Below are 12447 nucleotides of genomic sequence, written 5' to 3'. Positions count from 1 at the left end.
CGAATTTCTCCAATGAACTTCAACATATCGCTCAAGGCACGGCTATTGCCTATTTACACGACTTCTGTATGGCGACAGAACCATGCAGCTTAACCACGTCAACCACTCGACCAGTGGCCTGCAACATCGACACATCTGTGACCGTCAACCAGAGCCTTCCGGACAGTCAAAAGAAACAGATTTACGCCTTAGTAAAAGAATTCTCTGATTGCTTTTTAATTGCCTCGAAGGTCCAGCGCACGTCAATTACAAAACACAGAATTATAACGCAAGACGACACGAGGCCTATATGCCAGCATCCATATCGAGTGTCACAGAAAGAACGGGAAATCATTAAGAAGCAAGTGGAGGAAATGCTTTCGGATGATGTCATCCAGCCTTCGAATAGTCAATGGGCGTCCCCCGTAGTGCTCGTTAAGAAGAAAGACAACACGCTTAGATTCTGTGTCGACTACCGAAAACTCAACAGTGTAACTAAACGAGATGTCTACCCCTTTCCACGTATTGACGATACACTAGATCGGCTGCGATCCGCAAAGTTTTTCTCCTCCTTGGATCTGAAAAGCGGATATTGGCAAACAGAGGTAGCTAGACGTGCGGGACCGTGAAAAAACGGCATTCGTAATACCAAAAGGCCTCTACGAATTCAAAGCGCTTCCATTAGGTCTCTGTTCCGCGCCAGCGACGTTCCAGCGAATGATGGACACTGTCCTCACGGAATTAAAATGGCAGTCATGCCTAGTGTATTTAGATGACGTGGTGGTATTCTCTGCAACGTTTTACAAACATCTAGAGCGACTGCGCACAGTATGACAAGCCATTCGGCCAGCAATCTTGACAATCAAACCTGAAAAATGCCACCTCGGCTACGAAGAGCTGCGATTTCTTGGACATGTCATTAGTTCTGACGGTGTTCGTCCTGATCCAGAAAAGACAGCCGCTGTTCAGAGGTTCCCTACACCCAAAGACAAAAAGTCAGTGCGTCAATTTTTGGGTTTATGAGCCTACTATAGGCGATTTGTTGAAAATTTCTCAGATTGCGCATCCTCTTACAAAACTGACAAAAGAAGACGTGCCCTTCACATGTGAAATCAAACGACAGAAAGCTTTTGATGAATTAAGAAAACGGCTACAGGGTTCACCAATACTTGCCCATTTTGATGAGACAGCTGACACTGAAGTCCATACCGATGCCAGCAATGTCGGCCTCGGCGCCATCCTGGTCCAGTGGCAAAATGGTCAACAGAAAGTGTTAGCCTATGCCAGCCGCAAACTCTCAAAATCTGAGGCAAACTACTCTGCTACTGAAAAAGAGTGCCTCGCAGTCATCTGGGCAATAAATAAGTTTCGACCCTACCTTTATGGTAGACCGTTCAGAGCTGTCAGTGACCACCATGCTCTATGCTGGCTAGCAAATCTCAAGGATCCGTCAGGTCGACTAGCCAGATGGAGCCTTAGGCTGCAGGAGTATGACACTACAGTCGTATACAAATCTGGAAGGAAACACAGTGATGCCGACTGCCTGTCACGCTCTCCCGTCGATCCAAGTGTACTTGAAGAGGAAGACTTCCCGTTTCTAGGCGTTGTCGACGCATCCGAAATCGCTCAACAACAACGAGATGACCCGGATTTGCTGGCGCTTATACAACACCTGCACGGTCTCGACGTTCAAGTTCCTCGCATATTCTCCAGAGGGCTCTCCACGTTCTGCCTTCGAGGAAGTGTCCTTTACAGGAGGAACTTTGAACCTCATGGCGAAACGTTTTTACTAGTCGTGCCCACAGCCATGCGACGGGAAATTCTGCATTCATGCCACGACGAGCCAACATCCGGCCACATGGGTGTGAGCTGAACATTCGCCAGGATTCGCCTGAAGTACTATTGGCCTAAGTTGCTCGCATCAGTGCAGCGCTACGTGAAAACTTGTTGTCAAAGTCAACGGCGCAAAACTCCAGCCGTAAAACCAGCCAGCCTTCTCTATCCAATAGACCCTCCGGATGCCCCATTCCAACAAGTCGGCATGGACTTCTTAGGACCTTTCCCGACATCATGTGCAGGCAAGAAATGGATTGTCGTAGCTACAGACTATCTGACCCGTTATGCTGAGACTGACTCTCTGTACAGTGCGACAGCTGCCCAAGTCGCCAAGTTCTTTGTGAACAACATAGTGCTCAGACATGGTGCGCCCATCGTCGTTATTACGGATCGGGGCACCGAATTTACTGCAGACCTTATGCAAGGCCTGATGCGCATGACAAATACCGATCACAGAAGAACAACGGCGTATCACCCTCAGTCAAATGGCTTAACCGAACACCTCAACAGAACTCTGACCGACATGCTATCAATGTATGTCGATGTTGAACATAAACAGTGGGATGAAATATTACCCTACGTAACATTCGCATATAATACAGCCGTTCAAGAAACAACCCACGTTGCCCCTTTCGAACTAGTATTCGGTCGAAAAGTGACCACCCCACTAGATGCCATGTTACCACTACAGGACGAAAACAGCTATCCACCTGACTTAGATGACTTCTTGCAAAGAGCCGAAGAAGCACGACAAATGGCAAGATACCGAATACGCCGTCAACAGCGCGTCGACTCTAGTCGGTACAACAAGCGACGCAGTGACGCACTTTATCATCCCGGTGACAAAGTGTGGATATGGATCCCAGTGCGCCGCCGCGGACCCTCTGAAAAGCTTCTTTGTCGATACTTCGGCCCTTATGAAGTACTCAACCGTATCAGCGACGTCACTTATGAAGTCAGATCCGCGGGACACGTGAGCTCAAGACGCCACAATACCACGGAAGTGGTACATGTAGTCCGCATGAAGCCCTATCATGACAGATCGTCGGAAAACGAGTGAGAGGGCGCATGTATCATTTCACTCTCTCAAGCATCGGGACGATGCGTCTGAGGAGGGGGATAATGCTGCGACAGGTTGGCCATGTTCAAGTAGCCGCCGCAATCATCATGGCAAGAGCACCAGCAAGACCCGACTGGCATGCGCCACGCGTTCGTGCGCCCCAACGACGAGGAAGAGGAAGTTAGTTGTATCTGTGCCACTCGGCTACTCGGGCTTAAACACCCCAGTTTTTAGAATTGTGGGCACAAGTTCGCCCTAATAAAGACGCTTGTTTTTTTAACCTGTCGGCCTCAGCATCGCTACAATATATATATATGTTGTGTGTTACTAATATCACTTTATTGTTATTGTTACCATATGCATTGCATTATTCTGTCAATGCACCTTTCCTATTTACTTCTCATTTCTATTCATAGTTGGGAATTGTTGATGATGGCCTGCGTATCTCACTGCTTTTAAAGCAAAGACCTTGAGTGAGCGTTTCGTTTTTCCTCTATTTTGCGTTCTCGTATAGAGAGAAATAACTAATGAATGAATGAATGAAGTCACCGCCTACCTTGAGGGCAATCCTGTCGACCTCCTGGAAGACGGCCATGGAAGGGATCATCTCGCGCTTCTTGCAGGGCGGTGGTCGCGCGGCGTACTCGGGCGCCTCATCGGTGACCGGGTCGTTGACGGTCTGCACTCCGGTGTCCCGCCGGCTCGCGGCTCGAACCGTGATGCCAGTCGCCGTGCGGCGCGTGCGCGGCCGCGTCGCGGGCCGAGGCTCCGCATCCATGTCCTCGAGGATCTGAGCGACGGCATCGCTCAGGCATCCGTTCTCCGCGGTCCCGAACATCTTCTCTATGTGCGTCAACGGCGAGGACAGCTCCTCGTCCGACAGAGACTGTTTCGAACCGTATACATTTGAAGCAATGAGATATAGATAGATAGATAGATAGATAGATAGATAGATAGATAGATAGATAGATAGATAGATAGATAGATAGATAGATAGATAGATAGATAGATAGATAGATAGATAGATAGATAGATAGATAGATAGATAGATAGATAGATAGATAGATAGATAGATAGATAGATAGATAGATAGATAGATAGATAGATAGATAGATAGATAGAGAGAGAGAGAGAGAGAGAGAGAGACGCAACGTTCTCTAATAAAACATCTATGGCCAATCAACGCATAGGTGAATAAATTGTGAGCACAGAATGACAGAATGTCGCCAGAGCCGACGGAGGACGACGCAGCGAGCGGTGGAGAGCAAAATGATAGGTCTAAGTTTCAGAGTCAAAAAGAGAACAAAGCCGGGGAACAAACTGGGGTTAATGATATCAAAGTTGAAATCAAGAAAGAGAAATAGACAATGGCCGGGCACATAGCACGTAGGCAGGATAACCACTGGTCATTAAGGGCGACTTACTGGATTCCTAAGAAGGCACGGAAGGGAGACAACGTCAGGTGGGCCGGTGAGATTAAAACGTTTCCAGGTATAACGTGGCAACGGAAAGCACAGGACTGGGTTGATGGGCGTATAGCATAAAAGAGACATTTGCTCTGCCGTGGGCGTAGTCAGGCTGATGATGATTATGATGACACACAAGAAACAGGATGTCGCTGTCGCGTTCAACTATTAGAGGCGAATCTTAAGGGTCCCCTAATTTTTTTTTCCTTTGCGAACTTTGTGAAAATTACGAAAAAGATATTTGACCCCAGCATAAGCCGGTGAGAGCACAACGAGCTCTTTAACGTTTTTGCCTTAAAATCGCGTGCTCTCATGGGACGATAGTTAAATTACTACCGTTGTGAGTCATTTACATTGTCACCACTTCTTTTCCTAAAACTTGGCGCCTCACACAATTTCAAACTATGTGTTGTTCAAGTGGTAATATCACCTGAGCAGGTGATTAAGGGATGCCACCACTAAGTCACGGGACTTTTGGAACCCTCGTAAGGAAAAGAACAGCGCAAGAATACAGGGAAGGAAGGAGCACGCACACGAGCACTGACTCGTAGCTGATTTTTATTTGCCACAGTGCATGAAATATATAGCATACACAGGGAAAACAAACACTGTTCGTTAATATCTTATACTTTTCATCCGCTCATAACAATCGCTTACTCATCTAATTATACAAACCTAAAAAACGCTTTACTTTATCGGTCAGTGCAAGCGACGACATGGTTACACATGAACCTTGCTGTATTTTTTCTACGTGTGCAGCCTCGGTGATTATTCTAACCATCTTGTCTGATGAGTGGCTAAGTGTTGTCGTGCATGATATTGCCAGACTGCGGGTGCTACTTTCGCGCAAAATGTGTGAGCAGCTATTCCCCAGAAACAAAGTCACGTGTGTTTGAGTGATGTGTATACGCACTTCGTTCTGTCCTCCTCCGGCAGCGTTAGCTGCGGGCGCCCTGCTCACTGGATCGGTCTGCGACTCGATGTCCGTGGTGCGCGAGAGTCGCGCAGACCCGCTTGCATCGGGAGGTAGCCCCATCGGCGGATGCTGCAGGGCGCCCCCTCGCGCCGCCGCTGAACAACGCTCAGTCTGCGTCCACCTGCAATAATATTATGCCTGTTCTCATCACCAACATATGCTGCTTTCGAGGACTCCAACATGGCATTCATATTAGTAAGGTAAACAGCGCGAACACCCCGAACCCCGAACACCCCATTATGTTCTTTAACAAGAAGGTGCCACTCTTTTTTCTATAATTCTTCTGAGAGCATAGCAAACAGCCATCGGGAAGAGAGATGTCCTGGCAACAAGTGAGCAAGGACAAAAGTGTGTGGGGGTAGAGGTTATGTGATCATAGGCTGTCCTATGTGCTCAGGTAGTATAATGAAGAACTCTTTCAAAGAAGGCCGGTGCTTTGGAGGCCCGGTGCGATATCTAGACAAAAAGAAAGAAGGCGAAATACAAGTACTAGCGCTTGTGTTTGCCTGTCTCCTTCCTTCCTTCCTGATCCCGTCTACGTAAAGTTGACCCGAAGTTCAAGGTGCACCAACAAGCTTAAAGATAGTGCGCCCACTTAGCATTATTTTTAATACAAGTGCATGCATCCTACCTTGTCCAATCTTGTGCATGGAAGTATTTAGCAACCTGGCCACCGGCGAAACGGAGGCTACTAAGGTACTCTCCATTAACTCTTATTCTTAACTTTTCCCATTCTAGGTCTTTGAAAGACTCCTGTAAGCACGCGGTAAGTAGCATTGGGAAGATTGTATCCCCTAATTTACACGCTTCTTGATTGGTATCTTGTCGTTTTCTTTATGAAGCACTATGGTGGCAGTTGATTCTCTGTAGATTTCTTCCTGAATGTTTATATATACTTTCTGAGCAATTCTCTATTACCTGATTAATAGTATGAATAAGTTCAATTGTTGAGTAGCCTGTCCGAAATCATGCTGGTTCCTGTGTTTGATTGAATTCTAACGTTCTCCTAATTTTGTTACCAATAACATTTGTAAATGGCTTGTCTACGATGGAGAGCAAGCTTGTCATCTCCTTTCTTATGTAATAATATGATGTTAGCATTCTTCCAAGATTCTGGTACTCTTCAAGTCAGGAGACGCTTTGTAAACAAAGCAGCTAGTTTTTCTAACACAATATGTCCACCCTCTTTCAGCAGGTTTGATGTAATCTGATCCTCCCCAGCAGCTTTGCTTCTTTTCATTCCCTCCAAGGCTTTTCTTACTTCTATCATTACTAGTGGGATGCCATCGGGGGAACTGCTAGTTCCTGTAGTAAGGTCATGGTTTTCCCGGCTACTATACAGATCTCTGTAAAGCTCCTCCACTAATTTAACTACCCTATCTATTAACAAACCATGGACACTGGGCGGTGCCGGCGTGGCTGGAATACACACTCTTAAAAAAAAAATGGAGTGACGTACTCTCCATTTAGGGAGGAACGGCGATGTCCCCAATGTTCGTCTTCAAATAGAGAAACGTTGCTCCCTCATCCACGGAGAAACACGTTCCTCCTTATGAAAATCAACATGGCTGCCCCCCGGCGAAGCGAGTAGGCTTAGCAAATGCAACGATTCTCGACTGGTAAGGAGTACACGGCACTGAAAGTTACAAAAAACGGTTCCGCTGAGCTTGATATTGAACGAAATTATTATAAAAACAAGCAGACGAACCTGTGGCGGTGAACACATCGCGAAAGAGAACGATGGAGCAAGTACGTTTTGTTTGGTCAGCGAAGCCACGTTCACTCCGAAAGACACGGTTTCTGCAGAGCCCTCACCTGAAGAGTGCATGCTAGGCTTGCTGTATTTATTTCTCGCAGATTCACATAGTGTAGCGACGTTATCCATGCGCTTACGGGTCCGCAGGTCACGAGATGTGCCTCCAAACCGTACACTCGATCGCAGCGAAACCATTCCGAATCCGTAGTGCAGCTTTGATAGATAGATGTTCAACGATATATAAATGGCTGGAGGTGTGAGAGCGTCAAAGCAATGAAGTAGGTGGTAGGTGGCGCCATCTGGAGGGATTGATCAAAGTTAAAAAAAAAAGTTGACTGCCGCGACGTTTGTTTTATTACCCACTATCACGGCTCCCTTGTGGATATTTTACGCATCAACCCATTCAAGACCACTTACGGACACCGAAAGCCTATTATGTGCTGATGCAATCTATATAGCTACACATGCACACATGGTCACATAGTACACAAATAGTACGCAACAAGTACACTAGCGTATACTCTAACAAGTACGCAACAAGAGCACAAACAACCATTCAAAGTTAACGGCTCACACCTCGACGTATTTACTCACACTCTACTGTGAAAGCGCGCCAGCTTATATAGCGATGAATTTCAACTGACCTGAGTGGCACAGGTTACAAGTAGGTTTTCTTACACTTTTTTTCACGTTTTTTATCAATACCACAACATGCGCACACGTAAATATATTGTATCTGATGCTTAGGTAAACCTTAGTTAATCAATGGTTGCACAGTAATGAACGGAATAATTACTAGAGCTTATCAGGTTTTCACGAAGGCGGATGCCCCAAACCGTGCTTAGAATGCCCACGGCAATTCGAACACTGCGCCATCTGTCGACCACTGCCACAGTTACTTTTTTTTTCTTGAAGCCTCTGAGAGTGCAAACACTTGCCACGCGTTAGCCATTTCGGAGGTCACGTTTTTTTTTTTTTTCTTACTTGGAGAGGGCGCAGCATGCAGACCAAACTTTGTCGCCGTCGTGGTAGGTGTTCTGTGGTCACGTCGACCTCGTTTAGTTGTTTCGTCTTAACGTTTGCTTATATTCTTTTTACGTGCGTACCACAAGTGTGGCCGTTAGCCATGGATATATTACACCACTAGCCCTTCAATGACAATGTTTTAATGCGGTAACGACCGTCCTAGCAGTGTATACGTACGTTACAACGCGGGTCTTGCGAGATGAATAAGCGATGACCTCGCATCCGATGGTATTTTTTCGTGAGCCATGACAGTGGCTGCTGGCGTTGCGGGAGCTCTCATACTTGAGTGGAGGAACTATCGCTGCAGTGCGCAAGTTTACTATAACTTTATAGAATGTTGTGCCCGCATACTTTTCCGCTTCAGATGCCTCTCGCGATTCGCCTCGCGTGTTAACTTGCAATAATAGTGCGTGCCACAATTTTGTTGTTAGCGCTGTGGCTGTGGTGGTTATTACTCTGGATTCGGAATACTCTTTTCACAAAGGTGAGTGAGCGTTAGTACTTACTTGCTGTGCACAGCTGCTACTAGAAGTGCATTTTGTGTTGAGTTTCTCACGACAAAGGAGAATCATGGACGAGAAAGACATACTGCTCGCGTGCATAATTCCTTCCTACTTCTCAGTGCTGGCATGGGCAATTCAAAACGAATGCGATTGAGAATTTGGTTTAACCTACAGAAGTCATTGGTTCACTTTTCACAAAAGTTTAGTTATGATGATGTTTAAAAAGTTTCTGATGGTTGTAATCTAGTCTGGCGAATAAACGCTCGGTGAAACTTCGCAGCCTGTTTCCCTTTGTGCTTTCACCTGCCGGGGTAGCATAGCCTTATTGGGTGTCGTGTGACTATGCTGATGGACGCAGGTACGGCTTCCGGCCACGGCGGCCGTATTCGAATGGGGGTAAACTGCAAAGAACATCCATATGGTGGTAGTGGCACGTATAACTCTATCAATTGTATATGATCGTACTTTCACGCATGGACTGTAGAGTGGTATCAGGTTTCCTACACTATTGAAAAAATAAGTGTGATGCTTTTTTACGCGCCTCGTTGAATTCATGAGTGCTGTTGGTGCCGTGCGAAACTAAAAATGCGTGGGCTTACCAACCATGTCGACACCGAAAAAAATCATTATTTTTTTTTTTACACTCTAAGGTAATCGATAAAGCAAGACTGCTTGGGAAGCAGAGCTCCTTGTATTCGTGACAAATTGGTAGTATGAAACAACACGAGACACACATGGAAGTGTGCGGAGCATCGTGCGAGTGCCTGACGATAAAAAAAAAGAGAGGCTTTTACTCTATACTAATAAAACAAAAGCTGCATTGCTTACAACAATCTTAGGTTAAAGCAATCGCTCGCGACTGGCCGCGGGTGGCTATAGGCTTGGCGTGCGCATGCGCGCGAGCAAGACCCCCGTGATTGAGGAGTAACTTGAACGCTGAAGGAGGAACGTTGCTCCTTTGGTCCTTGTCGCGAGAGGGCGCGACGGGTAAAGCGCCCGAAAGGGAGGAAGTCGCTGCGCCGAAGGAGGAACGGAGCCCGTTTCTCCATTCTCGCTCCCTTTTTTTTTTAGAGTGCATGCCTACAAATAGACTGCAGCGGAAAATCTTCGACGGGGCATGGAACCGGTGACATGGCAGTGCCCTTAATCTCGTTCTTGCTGCTCACGCGGGTTGTTTTTTCGCACCACCTTTGTGGTTTGTGTCATTTTGTTGTGCCGGTTCCACCCCAGTATTCTTTGCCATTGAAGTGCTCGCATCGTGAGATGTCACGCAGAGTGATTCGCAGATGGCAGTTCTTGATGTTCCGGAGCGCTGCCTTTTATTTGTTAATCTTGTTATTGGGCGGGGGCGACGTCGAACGAAACCCAGGGCCTTCAAATGCACAGATGGAGCGCTTACTCGAAGAACAGGCTGAAATTATTTCCAAATTGTCAGCAATTGAGGAAAACCAAAAACAAACCAATGCTGATATAACTGATTTGAAAACACGCCTGGCTTCGTTAGAGAAAATGTCCCGAACCTAGACGAATTAGAAATAGCAATAGATTACATAAAGGAAAAACAGAAAGAGGAGCAAGGTGCGAAGTCATTTCTTGTCCGGAAGGTAGAAGACTTTGAATATCGGCAAAGGCGTGAGAATTTGCACTTATACGGGATAGAGAACTTCGTGGCAGGCGAGACTAATGCTCAGGCTGAAGAGCTAATCCGTAATCTGTGCCACACGAAACCTGGGCTTACTTCTGTGAACATAGAGCATGCCCATAGAATAGGGTCATTCAATGCCAATAAAACACGACCAGTAATAGTCAGATTTGCTTCCTTTAAAACGCGTCAGCAAGTCTTGACAAAAGAGTATAACTTAAGGGAGACTTCATACGGCATGCCTGAAGATTTTTCACGCACAGTACGTGAAAAAAAGAAAGAAGCTTTGAGCATACGCAAAATATAGTAGGAAGGAAGGCGAGGAATTCGTTTTAAGATTTGATACCCCATATCTGGCTGATAAGCAATATCGGATTGACAGCACTACAGGTGACGTAATTCAAATGTGACCACCGTTGCAATCTTCTGTGACGTATCAACTAAGACTACTCATCATCAATTGCAAAAGTCTTAGAAATAAGGTTGATGACTTTCACTTGCTGTTAAGTTCTCTTCAGCCTGCAGTATTATTAGGCACTGAATCTGGCTCGATGCCACTATCCTTGACAGAGAATTGTTCCCCGTTGGTTATCACTGTTTCAGGCGGCACCGTAAATCTAGGGGTGGTGGTGTATTTATTCTTGTACGATCAGACTTCCCTTGTGTTCGAGTCGATTGTGTTTTGGAATGTGAATCTGTATTTTGCAAGTTGCGGGCTGATAATGGTCAGCGTTTTGTCATTGGTTCTTATTATCGACCACCTGGTGCCTCTTGTCAGCAGTTTGCTCAATTGACTACTTTTTTAGACGGTTCAGACTGGGAGGTGATTTTAATCTTCCCGGTTTAGATTGCGAGTCGAGTAATTGTCTGGCAGGTGGCACAACAGGTGGTTTAAAGCCATCTTTGGATTTATGCATGAAAGCAGTCTGCATCAGTTGGTAAGAGCTCCTTCGCGTAATGATGACACTGGTAACGTGCTTGATTTGTTACTTTGTGATGCGCCGAACATTATTTCAGACATATCTGCTTTGCCCGGCATAAGTGATCATAAGGTTATTGTAGCGGACGCTACATATCGAAACGTGTGTGCATCGAAAAAAGCCCCTAGAACAGTGTACGCATATAACAAGGCTAACTACGCTGCACTAAATGTAGCTCTTGAATCTTACTTTCCCACTTTTGACACATCGGCAGATGAATTAAACGGGAAGGGTTATGAGTAGTACTTAAAGAAAAGCTTTTTGAACTACATGCTAAATTTGTTCCCGTTTGAACGTTCTCCTCCAAAAGTTCAAAAGGTAAACCATGGTTTAACAGGCAACGCAGTTCTTTATTAGGAACAATCTGAAGAATCTATCGACTTAGCAAGACTCAGAAATCGGATAGTCGCTACATACAGTTAGCAGAGTTAAAACGTAGTTTTAGAAAGTTCGCTGGATTAGCCAAACGAACATACTTCGCTAACATAGGCCAGAGGCTGGTAGGCGATCCGAAGGAATTTTGGAAATACGTTAAAAGAAACGGTAAGGACACTTCTGTTCCATTATTGCACTGCATGGTCTGACAGAATTTTTATTGATGACCCGTGTAAGGTCAACATTTTTGTTAATTTCTTTTCACCGGCATTTCAGTGTGACTTTTCAGATGCTAGTGCAGTTACAATTGTTGATTTTTCTGTCGAAGTCGACAAAATGTCTGAGGTTGCGTTTAGTGCGACGGGAGTCGAGAGATTATTTAAGGCTTGAAACGCACGAAAGCGAGTGGTCCGGATGATATCCCGGCATTGTTTCTTATTACTGTTCGGGCACTCTGTGTTTATATTTTGTCGTTTATTTCAAAATTTCTTAAATGACGGCATTGTTCCTGGGGACTGGAAGTTGGCCCGCGTGGTACCGCTTCATAAAAGTGGACAGAGGGACAGAGTTAATAATTATAGACCAGTGTCGTTAACTAGTATTGTATGCAAAGTTATGGAACATGTGATTTATAGCAGCATCATGTCTCACCTTGTTGCCAATAACCTTCTTCATCCTAGTCAGCATGGGTTCCGGCAGGGCTTTTCTTGTACGACGCAATTTGTAGAATTTACCCATGACCTTGCCTCAGCTGTCGACAAGCAGCAAAGTGTTGACTGTATATTTGTGGATTTCAGAAAAGCTTTTGACGTCTTTACGCATAATCTTTTGATCGCTAAACTTCGATA

At 45.6% G+C, this 12447-nt stretch overlaps 1 protein-coding gene across 2 annotated transcripts in view; it reads right to left on the bottom strand.

The window, feature by feature from the left end:
* LOC119169699 (uncharacterized) overlaps nucleotides 1-12447 on the bottom strand; it is a 97230-nt gene that overhangs the window by 32589 nt on the left and 52194 nt on the right. For both annotated transcript variants that reach the window (XM_075886936.1, XM_037420728.2), the window contains 2 exons: nucleotides 5255-5438; nucleotides 3432-3761 (listed from right to left, as the gene is read on the bottom strand). In XM_075886936.1, the coding sequence (XP_075743051.1) occupies nucleotides 3432-3761; nucleotides 5255-5438 (514 nt within the window). The remainder of the gene's footprint in view (nucleotides 1-3431; nucleotides 3762-5254; nucleotides 5439-12447) is intronic.

Source organism: Rhipicephalus microplus, chromosome 2, assembly GCF_043290135.1.
Source record: "Rhipicephalus microplus isolate Deutch F79 chromosome 2, USDA_Rmic, whole genome shotgun sequence".
In the NCBI taxonomy this organism is placed as follows: Eukaryota; Metazoa; Arthropoda; class Arachnida; order Ixodida; family Ixodidae; genus Rhipicephalus; species Rhipicephalus microplus.
Note: the sequence above shows the minus strand (reverse complement) of the source record. Positions and strands in the feature narration are given on the sequence as shown.